This window comes from Acanthisitta chloris, unplaced genomic scaffold (genome assembly GCF_000695815.1).
Source record: "Acanthisitta chloris isolate BGI_N310 unplaced genomic scaffold, ASM69581v1 scaffold23037, whole genome shotgun sequence".
In the NCBI taxonomy this organism is placed as follows: Eukaryota; Metazoa; Chordata; class Aves; order Passeriformes; family Acanthisittidae; genus Acanthisitta; species Acanthisitta chloris.
The window spans coordinates 21,703-35,398 of NW_008683475.1; the positions used below are offsets into that span (position 1 = coordinate 21,703).

General features: G+C 37.9%; 1 protein-coding gene across 1 annotated transcript in view; it reads right to left on the bottom strand.

Annotated features, from left to right (window-relative positions):
- IARS2 (isoleucyl-tRNA synthetase 2, mitochondrial) overlaps positions 1-13,696 on the bottom strand; it is a gene marked incomplete at its 5' end in the record, with an annotated part of 29,399 nt that overhangs the window by 9,996 nt on the left and 5,707 nt on the right. The window contains 5 exons of the mRNA XM_009078963.1: positions 2,592-2,685; positions 3,301-3,403; positions 11,522-11,682; positions 12,589-12,740; positions 12,951-13,041. Of these exons, the coding sequence (XP_009077211.1) occupies positions 2,592-2,685; positions 3,301-3,403; positions 11,522-11,682; positions 12,589-12,740; positions 12,951-13,041 (601 nt within the window). The remainder of the gene's footprint in view (positions 1-2,591; positions 2,686-3,300; positions 3,404-11,521; positions 11,683-12,588; positions 12,741-12,950; positions 13,042-13,696) is intronic.

A 13,696-nucleotide genomic window follows, 5' to 3' on the forward strand; every position in this document is an offset into this window, starting at 1 on the left:
TGGTTACAATATTGATTTATAATTTTCCATAGCTTGTGTTCTTGGTGGAGTTAAACAATTACAATGTTAAAAGCTCCTAAACTATTAGAGAGTGTCCAAAGTAGGACTACAAAGATGGCGAGGCCCTGAGGGGAAGCTGTAAGAGGAGCAGCTGAGGTCACTTGGTCTGTTCAGCCTGGAGAAGAGGAGACTGAGGGGAGACCTCAGTGCTGTATACAATTTTTTTCCATAGCTTGTGTTCTTGGTGGAGTTAAACAATTACAATGTTAAAAGCTCCTAAACTATTAGAGAGTGTCCAAAGTAGGACTACAAAGATGGCGAGGCCCTGAGGGGAAGCTGTAAGAGGAGCAGCTGAGGTCACTTGGTCTGTTCAGCCTGGAGAAGAGGAGACTGAGGGGAGACCTCAGTGCTGTATACAATTTCCTCACAGTGGGAAGTGGAGGGGCAGGCACTGATCTCTTCTAACCAGTGACGGGACCTGAGGGAATGGCATGAAGCTGTGTCAGGGGAGGGTTAGATTGGATATTAGGAAAAGGTTCTTCACCCAGAGTGTGACTGGGCACTAGAACAGGCTCCCCAGGGAAGCTGTCACAGCACCAAGTCTGACAGAGTCCAAGAAGCATTTGGACAATGCTCTCAGGCATATGCAGTGATTCTTGGAGCTGTCCTGCAGGGGCAGGAGTTGGACTTTGATGGTCCTCGTGGGCCCCTTCCAACTCAGAATATTCTGTGATGCTGTTAGTCTAAGGTTTAGGCATCTATTATACCCTCCAGTTGTCCTGAAAGTAATTCACGTGCTGCAAAAGAACCACTTCCACACAACACTGTCATCAGAAGACAAGCAACAACTGCTGTTATCACTGACATCCTACTACAAAATTAGCAGGTAGCATGCACAGGTAGCACATCAGCTCCCATAGGCCTCTCTGCTTCCTTGAGTTTAAGCCATGGAAAGTCCTTCTTCCCATTATGACATTCTCTGAGTCATTTTGGATTTCTCCATGAATTTCATCCATTTTTATCCATTCAGAAAAGAATTCCACCAAAGTCTGTTTGTAAGCCTTGCAAATTATTTTTATTGACATCAGAACAAGTTCTGCAAGAAGTTTTAAAAGCAGGAGCATGTTGGAAGTAAAGACAAAACTATTAATTCAACAACTTCTCTTGCAAAGTGCATTTTTCATAAAGGATGGATTAAAACAACAATTTGATATGAATCACTGAGACTGTACTTCCACTTCTGACAGTGGCTGGGAGCCTCAATTACTTAGGAAAAAAGGTAATGCAACTTTTGTGTCATTTCTGAAGATAAACAGGGTTACTGCTTATTAGCCAGACCCCCAGCTCTTGAACCTGTGGGGCCATTCAGGTCATGTCAGACACCAAAAGAAGATGCCTTACATATACGATGTTCCAGCAAGTTTCATGGAAAGAGAGAAGAGGACTAGGTAGAGAAGAGGAACTTGTAATGGTTCCATAAAAAAAAGAAGTCTGTACTGTGAAAGACCCAACATTTACTAGACATTACACAATCCATATGGGAACCTTACACAAATTAGCTGTGAATCAAGAGTCTTGATTCTGCTATTCCTTATCCAAAGATGTCTTTCCTTCACACAGGATTAGAGGTAGCTTTTGCAGGCTGAGGTGCTAAGCCCTTAAAGAATGTGAGTGTGTAACTATATAAAATACCACTACTTTGTTACACCTTTCAGAACCAAACCAGACCTCCTTTTAAAGAGTATGAACTTCAATTTGTAAAAAGAAGATGTAAAGGTCTTCCAGAAAATTAATGTTTGCTGATGCACTGTTGCCTGAGCACGTTGCTAAGAAATAAAACTGCTGGTACTAACGTGTTTTATAATTCAACAAGATTGTTATCATGCAATTGTGTACAGAGGGTTTAAAGTCCAACAGACTTGATGTATGTGACCAGACTTCTCCTTCAGAAAGGACTCCTGACTTAGGATTATCCTCCTGGCAAACAGTGTATATTTTATATATTTTTATACAAATACGTATCTGCTACCTGCTGAGTAGCAACTTCTGGCAGAAGACGCTATAAATAGCATACAGCAAGTATAAATATTTTAAACCACAATATACTGCTTTAGTTACTGAAAGTAATCAAAAATGAAAAAGCACATCTACACTGTGAAATGACAAAACTTACTTGGACTCAGCAGCTGATCTTGATTTCCTTCTGCTTAAACAGCACACACAAGCACAAACTGAAATTTGTTAACTGACAACAATTTAAGAGTTACCGACTAGCAGCAAAGCACCTTGGCTGTTTGTGTCATCAAACTCCTACACTCAAAACAACTATGTTCTTGTTAGAAGGCACATGGTGTGCCACATGGCAGAATCAAAGCAGAGTATTAGAAAAATCTCATCTTTAACTGTGCTGAAAATGAGCTTACCAGCATTAAGTCCTTATCTTTACAAGCCAAAGCAGCTTTACGAGAAGTCACGACCAGTTTGCTGCTGGCATGATCTACCTCAGTTTTGTTGACACCAACACCATCACACAAAACAGTTATATTTTGTTCTGAGTATTTTAAAAGAAGATCAACATATTAATTCTGTACCTTCCAAAACATGAGCCCAGGAAGTTCCACTGTCAAACCAGATGTCTAGGACATCCTGTCCTTTGACATAATCCAAAACATCATGGCCCCCAGCCTATTGAGAGAACAATTATTAAATAAGGCAAATGGAATACTCTGTATTATCAATGCTTTCCAAAGCTGGAAATAAATTGATTTGAATTCTGGACCACTTTGGTACAGGCTCTGCTACCAACTCTGGCAGTGAACACAAAATAATTCAGGTAATTTTTCACAATCATTTTAGCTAATTACTGATGAAAACACAGCAAGGAAAAGCTACCAAGAAAACCTGAGGTGGCAGAGGAACACTACACTTTGTGGGCTAGCTTAAGTGCACAACTGCTAAAGAAGCAATAAAAAGTTAGGAAGAACTAAATAACAATTCTTATCTATTTTAATCACAAAGATTTAATATCTATTTGGGCTCATAATTTGGTTAATAAGGATGCCATTTTCCTGCTAAACTAAAAGGAAGAGGATGGAGATTTCTGCCCTGAATTAATGGCACAAAAATGACTGTGCGTATTTTCCCCAACTCTGATTTCACTTTCTGAACATTCCTTTCACAGCATACCTTCTCATGAAGGGAAAAGATTGAAAAAGATCATGGGAATATAGGAAGGTTTTCTATTATTTCCCATCACTCAACTGTCTGGAGCACCTTCTGTATTTGAAATCAAAAGATTACCTTTGCTACAGCCTCTTTTGATAGTAGCTGTTCAATAGGAAGGGTCCACCATGCATCTGTTCCCTGCTGCTCCACTATTTTGATGACACTTGAGATAGTTTCACTGGGTTAGAAGGAAAAAAAGGGTTTATGAATTGATGAATTAATTGTACCTTTCTACAAGTATCCCAGACCCAAAGCAGTGAAATATACTGATACAGAGATCAAGCAATTAGAACCTGTGATTTTCCAGCTTCTAATCCAGACCAGACCCCACAGAGCTTTCAGCCTGCATTAAAAAACTTCCTACTTTTGTCTTCCAAGATGGGTAGGGTTGTGTAAAACATACAGAAACTCAAAAGGATTCCCAATATCTTTGAATACTCAATAACTGAGTATTCAGAAAAGCTGACAGCAGCTTGAAAAATTCACTTGCTATGTATTGACCTTGAATTTAAAGACACTACACAACTGTGTCCCCTCAAAATATTTGCTCTTTTGGACAACTGGCTTATTTTTTCTACTGGATAGAGACACCTTGAGACCCCACGTGAAAATGGAGTTGGGAAATGGCAGCTTTTCAAATAATGCACATATAAGACTCTTCTGGTTGCCTGGATTGCCCCTTTTTAGCAATGTATTTTTCAAATCATAATAAATATACACAGAAATGTATTAATCTCAATAATGTAAGAAACTGAAACCTCTGTACCTAGCAGAGGAGTGATAACGAACAACCACTCAAGGCACACTCTGCAGGCAATCTGTGAGTTCATATCATATAGCACCAGCCAGGACAAAGGTCTTGAAATAAACAGATACTACAGAAATAAGAAAAATAAAAGATTAACTAAGCATTTTTCCTGATGTGAAGAGATAAGGCAACCACAAGGTGTGCAGTTCTGTGCACTATTTATGACACAGTCCCCAGACAGGTAAGGCTGTGGGGAACTGACTTTTAATATTGCTTAATGCCAAGTCTAGACATAAATTAAGGTATCTTAAAAACCCAAACCAAATCCTCCACACTTTGTCTTGCTGACTCAAAGAGCACTTCCTAGAGAGGTGATTTTTAAGATATCTGCCGTATTTAAGGAGTACAGCAGAACACCCTGACCTGCCAACGTCAAACCAAACCTGCTGTGTTAACCAAGCCACCAGAGATTTGTTTATAACTAGAGAAATTATTCAATCAACTAACTTCTTGACACAGTACTGCAAAAGGGGAAAATATAAAATAATGATTCAGCATAATTATCTTGAAGACACAAAAGGCAGATGATGATCTTAAGTTTCATCACTCGGTTTTCTATTTGGACTTCAGCAAGGTAGTTTTTCTGCGCTGCTAACAAGCTGAGCTACATCACTCAAACAATTAGTGGACTCTTACACACAGAGTTAACCATGAAAACACTTGCTCTCCAAGAAGCTGCAGAACAAATTACTTCATTTCATGACATGAGGTACAACAGGAAGAAGAAAATACAGTTTTGCTCTTGATAGCTCAATTACAGTGATAGACCAATGGTTTTGTATTAATCAATCAATCATCAATTAATCAATTTACTTCTCAAAGGAAGTTCTGTAGAACATCCTAGCAGGTTTTCTGGAGAGAAAACCCACTAACCAGTAATGCTCACAAATCAACAGCAAGCGAGCATACCACAGCCCTTCTCACCCTTTTCAGACCAGAATGGGTATCATTCACCTTCCAGTTTAACGATGACAGGACACAATTTACAGCTTTGTAATATATCTGCTAACATTTATCTTGGTAAAACAACACTGAGGAGCTCCAGTTCTGAATGGTATAGTTTCTTTTCAGAAATATTTGCACAGAGGCTTATTTGCCTATACTTCCAGTTATGAGAATGTTATTTCTCCAAGACAAAAGCAAACAAAAACCTGAGTTCTGCTCCTATCCCTGGCAGATAGCTGATATGTAACCCTTATGTCTTGCCTTCATGCTAAATCTTTAAATTCAGAATGATCTCGGGAGGAAAAAAAACCCCAGCCAAAGAGAAGTCTGCTTGTCTCATCCTAGACTAAACTGATGACACAGACTGTTGTACCTGGGAACATTTTAGAAAAAGCAATACACTACATTTTTCACTCCTTGCCAACAGAAGTCTCCACCTTTGATTCTTTTCAAATACACTATCAGTGAAAGAAAGATGGAGAGGGTCTTTTTACAAGAGTATGTAGTGACAGGACAAGGGGGAATGGATTCAAACTGTAAAAGAGTAGGTTTAGATTAGATGTTAGGAAGAAATGCATTACTGTGAGGATGGTGAGACACTGGCACAGGTTGCCCAGAGAAGTGAAGTTTGACTAATCTGTGCATGAGTACAAGGACAGGTTGGATGGAATTCCAAGCAAACTGGTCTAGTGGAAGGTTTTCCTGTCCATGGTAGGGATGTTGGAACAAGATCTTTAAGGTCCCTTCCAATCCAAATCATTCTATGATTCTGTGAGCTATTATAGATAATCAGTTGTCCTCAAGTGAGTATTTCAAGAGCTCTCTCCACAGTCTAATCTGTGCATGAGTACAAGGACAGGTTGGATGGAATTCCAAGCAAACTGGTCTAGTGGAAGGTTTTCCTGTCCATGGTAGGGATGTTGGAACAAGATCTTTAAGGTCCCTTCCAATCCAAATCATTCTATGATTCTGTGAGCTATTATAGATAATCAGTTGTCCTCAAGTGAGTATTTCAAGAGCTCTCTCCACAGTCTCAATGCCTTCCTGTTACTGGCCAAGTCTTACCCATGCAACTCACCAGCAGAAGACAAGAGCAGGTAAATTAAAAAGAGGATGATTTACCATAAAACCTGCTTATTACCACATAAAATTTTAGGGTATGGTAGTGATTCATGGAAGAAGCAACCCAGCTAATGACTCTCGCACCATTTAGAGCCAGAAAAATTTTCTAATCAGGAATCATACCCACAGCTAATACAGAAGAGCTACCAGCACGCCCTATAAAGCAAGTAGAAAATTTAAACAGGAACTAAGCTTATATTCCACACAAACTTTTTGTGTTACAAATATACTTCAGTGGAGAGCCATAAACTCCAATGATGAATTAATTTTCAATCTGTTTATTTTTAAACCATTAAACAGGTATTTAACTATATCAATGCTTGTAGGGATTTTTAAAAGATGATAAATTCAGCTACAGACCAAAACTAACAGCTGCCCTGGACAACATGTAGAAATATACTCTTAACAAATGATATTTTTCCAGCAACTGTCTGGATTGAGTTTGATCACAGCAGAAATCTCTCTTTGCTCTAAGCTTCGAGTAAAGGAGATAGAGCCTGAAGCAGCACCAATTTTCTGACATTGCAACTGTTAATTGCAATGACACCTCTCCTCAGTGGAAGAGATAATGATTAAGGTCATACCTGTTACAGAAGTATTTGGAGAAATTAAGAAAGTGGGGGGCAATCTGAAACACCATGTCAGTGCAAACTGTATTACCTGTAGAGAGGATGAACTGTTCTCCTTTCCATAGGAGGTGGGGGGAAGGGACAAGAAGGAAATAAAACCTTGCTACTGCTCTCCCTTGGGAAACCATCATAAAATGCCTGCCTTCATTTACAGCATGTATTGCCAATATCATATAAGAGCTGTCTACCCTTGCAGATACACCATTATCACAAGACATACTATGGACTAACCTTTTATCAAGTATATTGTTATGCAACACAAAGATTTATACTATTAATTTATGGAGTGCAGAACTTTTTCAAGACACATTTTCGTGGCACATGAGCCAACAGATATGATTATGCTACAGATAAAAAGTTTTCAGATAACTAAAAGAAGGTCAGATTTGTGTTATCAATCACTTACAAGAAGTAAGAGTCAATAAGTGAGAAGTCAAGTTGTTATCAACCAACATTCTCAAAATTCTATTGTAGTTTCAAATCAAGTTTAAAAAAACCCAAAAAACAAACAACATTTTAACAGTGCAAGTTTTTTTCATTATAGTGTCCCTACAGAGTATAACAGGCAAGTATTTTATAAGAGGAGATAGTTAAGCTGAAAAATTTCCAGGGTATCTTTTCAACAAATCTTTTTTCCTCCTACAATTTGAAAAACCCAAGACAAACAAACATAGCCCCTGTGCCCCTCACCTCTAATCTTCTCCACAGATCCTTATGATTAATTTTTACCACAAAAGACATGTTAATCATGAGGGTCTTGGGAGGAGATTGAAAAAATGAAATTAAAAAAATCTTTAATGAAGAAGTCTTCCTCCTTAGAGTGCAGATACCCTAAGGACAGTTTTTTTACTACAAGATAAATCACTATATTTAAGGTATCTCCACTGTAAGATGGAAGATTTTCGCAAAGTACTTTTCTGTAAGGTGCAAGTGAAAACCACCTTTCTCAAATAACTACTCATCACTTTATAATCTGCAGACTTCAACATGAGCATGATAATTCCCTGAGTTAGCAATAAACAGCATTGTAAAACTTTGCCCTGTATTCATACACTATCTACAAGAACATGCATTACGTGTCACTGCTACGTTTTAACGCTGAAACCCCCACGGCAATTCACGCTACCCCGACACCAGCCAATCACTCTGGAGCCTGATATTGATTATGCTGAACACTTATTTAATCTGTTAACAGAAATTAGGCAGCAGTAAGATACAGCCAGAAGGAGAAGAATACAGTGCCTGATGTTCTCTCGATCTCTTCTCAAACAAGAGCAAACAGGGAAAGTTAGTTTCTGCCTTACATGGACATCAACACTGCAGCAGAAAGTATTTAGGTTGTGGTAAGTTGCTATTGCTTAAAATTCGCTGAAATGTCTCGATATTTAAAAAAGCAAATTCGAGCATAGGGTAGGTCTACTTCAAAAACATGCTGGGGTTTTCTCTGTCAGAAATTTAATTTACTTGTTAATCAGAGTCACAGGGAAGCAGACAAAAGTTCTCAGGCATTCAAATAATCTTTGCAATAGTACTATTTTTTACTAATATCTGAAGAGTGAATTTCTAAAAAAGTTATTGCATGAAGTCAGATTAAAGTATGTATCTCACATTTATTACCTGGTCTGAACTACTATTGGAAATAAAATTCTCTCATTTCAGTTCTGGAGCTCTTTCTTCTCTTTCATGAGTTAAATAATTTCCTAGAATCAGAATGCTGTCTCTTGAAATCTATTAATTGTTGAAAGCTGACAAACAGTATAAGCATTTATTTGTGCATGTATTCTATGTAAAGTCTTTTTTCTCCACCTGTACAGAAAAAACGCAGACAATCTCACCTCTGTACGCTTACTGAAAACAGCAATAATGAAAAAATGTTCTCTCTTTTCTCTCTCACTCATGTAAGGTCTTTTTAATAATAATTTCAAAATTCCTGATCACAATATGATGCAGTATGCTCTACATAAAGAATTTAATCATCCCTGGCATATAAATAAATAACCATAGACAACAGCGTCATTGAATCAAATGTCTTTTAGACCTATGGGAGGACCACAGCAGAAAACAGAAAGACTTGTGGAGATCCTGCATCAAACTTACTGCATACAAGATTACAAACTACTTCTTGGCTTTCAAGTTAGAAAGACAGGATTGTTGGTGTGGGAAAAATACTCTGTTAGAGAAAGCAGCTCCATCTTGAAATAGGAGCTTTCTGCAGCTCTTCGTGGGATAAAGTCAGGGGCAGCTCTCACAGAGGGAAGCAGCAGTTTACTTTAGGTACTTTTTCCTTCTTTTTAAGAGTCTTTTTACAGGTGATACATAAACAGGATCACTCAAGACTGACCATTGGTGCTCTCATATGTAACAGCAACTCCATGTGGACTACACTGACTTCCAGTGGAGATGCTGTTACTTTTGATAGTCACTCAAAAACTCCACAGCAGCTGCTACAGGAAGCTGTTCATCCAGCATTCAAGTTAAAACTAGCTTTTGCTTTGAAATGTAAGTTACTTACTGCTGTTTTAATTATATTTATTCACACAATCGAACATGAAATTTCTAATTGTGTTAAGAAATACGTTAGCAACCTGTTGTGATACGATTTTCAAAACAATAATGCAAATGCAACAGAATATTCAGACTTAGCTGCTTATTTCAGTAAGAACTGGTGTCCAGGAGAATGACCTATGAATTGACAGACTGTCTTCTAAATTCGCCTGTCACTTCTATAGGCCAATATTCTGTGCACTTTTCCTACTCTGGTTACAGAAGTCTCCTATGGTTAACTTTAAATATTAACTGACTAGTTTATACTTGTTCTTAAAATTTTCTTCTACAGTAAGTAAAGCTAGAAGTGAAGTGTACTGTCTATAAACGAGCATCTGAAGCTGTCAGTCAAATGAAATAAATCTATTTCTCAAGCATATTGGATATGTCTGGGTTTTTTCCTAGATGTCTCTTTATTCCCCAGATCAGTTCTACCCAAACATGCCCTACTGTCCCTTTGTTCATTCACCTACACGTGTGACTGCTGGGCCAATACCTACATGCAGAGATCAAGGTGTTAAACTACTGCAGAGTTAATCACATCAAAACGCCCCGATGACTACCACATTTTGCTCAACTCCTGCACTGATCTCATACAGCTCGAGCCCTTACAAAAGGCATTAAAAAGTACAGGTCACTGGCTTTCAAGGTAATTTTATTACAACCTAAAGCCATCCCTCCTTTCAAATGCTTTCTGTACCAGCTGGGTCAGCTCCTCAACATCCTGATGAAGCTATTGCTTCACGGTGCCCTTCACATTTGACTGTTGACTGCTAAACTGATTTTCATTGCACCTCTAATTCATTGTTAAACTACATATTTAGCAATCTTAAGCAAAACACACACTCAAGCCCATTCTGCAGATAGAATACAATAAGTATTCCTCAGAAATTGTGGTAAATTTTTTTTATACAAACATACACTTACTTTTTAATCATAGAATCATAGAATCAGTCAGGTTGGAAGAGACCTCAAAGATCATCGAGTCCAACCCTACCATGGTTACTAGACCATGGCACTAAGTGCCACATCCAGTCTCATCTTGAAAACCTCCAGGGATGGTGAATCCACCACCTCCCCAGGAAGCCCATTCCAATGTCTGATTACTCTTTCCATAAAAAATCTCTCCCTGGTAATAATTTTTGCAGGTAAAATGATTTTACATCCCATGAAGCCTCTATCCATTTATTTCCTGATGTGTGTCAGCATTATTCAGGTACTATAAAGCACTGGCTATTGTGGTCTTTTCTCACTGTTACTGCCTTCTGTGAGAGAGCCAAAGTACATCTCTGTGCACATACACACCCAGTCACATTAGGTGAAGCTAAGGACTAACTGCTTAAAGTCCATTCCTTGTTCTCCACACCCTAAGCCTCACCTACTACTATCCTTGTGTGCTCAGTACAGCCACTGGAAAACATTCTGGACTCTTGCAGTACACAACAATCACAATCAGAATTAAAGAGTTCATCTCCAGCTACACAATCTTATTATCCAGAATGAATCTGCACGAAAGGTTGCAAGGTTAAGATGCATAGAACTGAGTTACCCCAGCATATCTCAAGACAGAAAACAATTATGGAAATAATCAATGAATACAGAACTCCACAATACTATTTTATACATCATATTACTGCAATATTAACCAAAAGATGGCAGAATAAGGCTAGCATCTGAATATTTAGATGTAAGTCATATAGCTAAAGGGCAATTACACCTGAGGCTGGCTCTTCCAAACCACTCTTATCTTGAAACAAAGTACAATTATTTATTCTGCAACCAATGTGGTTATTCCACTTCAGATACCTAACTGTCACTTATTTAACTACAAACAACTATTTTGACCAAGCATCTGTAATGTTCAGTTTACAATGCCACAGTTACAATTGCAAGCTATTCTACCTACAACTTGCATTTTACTCCTTGTTTAAATGTAAAGGCCAGTGACTACTGCCATCCCACTTAGCTTGAAGATGAGGGATGAAAGCAGCAATTACTCTCAAGGGGACTTTTCAGGTAACTTAAGTCTCTAAGTAAATTGATTCCTATTGCTTACATACAAGTCACCTCCAGCAGCAAGTCTTTGGCTGTTCTAATTTATAGCTAAATTAGTTCTGCGTATAAATAACTGCACGCAAAAGCATGGATTTATACTTAAATACTAAGAACCTTTACAATATTGTGTAATTGCAGCACAACAGACAGTGCTCCTTCTTTCATTTCTCAGTGTATAAAGCTAGAGAGATACCTGTTTATCAAGCATTCTCCTGTGTTCTTCTGATAAAAAACAGGAATTGGAACACCCCAAGATCTTTGCCGTGATATACACCAAAAGGTCCTTCTGTCCAGCATTTCCAGCATTCTGTTCACTGCAGATGCAGGGATAACTTTCACTTTTTTCAGCACATCCTAAAAAGTAGACGGTGAACTACTAAACACACTTCAACATTCACACAGACATTGTTTATGCTGCCAGTAAAAAAATGGTACAGGTCTACGCTCCCACTCCCAGTATCAAATAACACATTCTAAGGCAACTGTCATATTTACTTTGTTTACTTCACTGCTGCTCTTCAATAACACATTTTGAATGCTGTATATACTGTACACTGCCCCACAGAGAAGCCAAAGCTTTTCTGCCAGCTCTGATTCTCCAGCAGATCCACCCTAAAGCAAGTTAAAAATAGCATCAGTAACTCTACGTGAAGTTTAAAAGCTCACTGTGTCTTGTGGTGTTGCTTACTTTGAAAACCCACCTTGATACCTCCTGTTTGTAGTACAGAGTGTATAGTACAGAGTCTGTAGTACAGTGTTACCCAAGTGCAGGTCGAGTTTCCTATGTGGATGGGCATAATTTCAAAGAGCACTACATGTTAAAAATGTTTAAAAGTTATTTAAAATAGCACCGTGACAAAATTAACAGGGGAGCAAAGAAAGATGCCTGGTCATGCAAGGCTACTGCAACAACAAAGGTAATTGCAATAGTGATAAAATTGTCTCTTATGATTTAATTCTTTGAAATATTGTACTTCTTAAAAACATTTTAGGGAAAAAAGATCGGTAGCTCTAAGAAACTTATACATCTGTAAATACAACGAGCAAATATGCCAGTCAATGTATTTGCCCTGGATTATATCAATATTGACCAAAATCTTGACCATATTCATCACTTCTACAAATAATTAACACTTTTCAACTACTGCTCGTAAACCCTAGAGATAAACATATTCTGGAGTGAGCTACAGCAAGATTGTTGTGCTGATTCCAAATAGCATGTTTTCTTCAAATGTCCCATAAGAAAGCAAAATCATATACCTGTGCTGCAGCCTTCACGTTTGCTGTGTTAACAAACCACTGTTTGCTGGCACGAATAATCATTGGTTTTTTTGTCCTCCAGTCATATGGGTAACTGTGAACATACTTCTCCTCTTTTAACAAACTCCCAGCTGCTTGAAGCATCTGAATGACTAAGAGGAAAAATGAGGCAAGCTTAAAATTTGATCTGAACATATGGCTACTGTTAACCTCAATTCAGTCCTTTCCATGATCCACACATAGCAAGAAGTGCCTGCATGTCATCCATATTCAAAACGTGTTCAGTTTATTATGAACCCTTAAAATATACCTGCAGGACTGTAACTGATAAAGTAACAAATGGTTAAACATCAAATACTCACCTGCTTCATTCCCCTCTTCAAGGACATTCTTATTCTTAAGTTCAGGACCTGCAGCTTCAGTAAAAAACCCACTTTCATCCACAAGGCAATCCTAAAAATACATATATTAATCACATCAATCAAATACCATGTAGCAATTAATTATCTTTTTGGTATTCAAAAGTGAGTAAAGTACTCTGCTGAGTACCTACTTTTCTGATGAATAGCAAATTACGTTATATTTAAGTACCCTCCAGATTTAGTGAACTGCAGTTTCGTACTCTTACCAGGCAAGGGAATTTTTAAGTGTCAGAAGAAACGAGCACCATTACATTTCCAGATATACCACAACTGTCTTACTGGTCGCTTCCATCACTGGTATTTCAATGACTTTTCAGATTAACAGTGAAAATCAAAACCAAACCTAAACCCCCCCCATATCCTGGATCTTCATTTCCATCAAGCACAAATTGATCATGCATAACTAAACCATATTTATGTATGTGTTTAAAATAAGCTTTGCTAAAAAAAAAAAGAGTAGTGATATACACCTACATAATTAGTGATTTACTGGTTTGCATGTAAAAGACAGTTCTGAGTGGTCACAGTCAATATCTGAGAATTACTGACTGTGTTATCCTTTAAAAAACAAAACTACAGAGAGAGCAGAGAAATTGGATTCTATTCTACCACCTTCCTGATTGTTTTAATTAGCAGAAGGAAGAAAAACTTCATCCTTTTATCCTGATACACACTTCTTTGAGGTT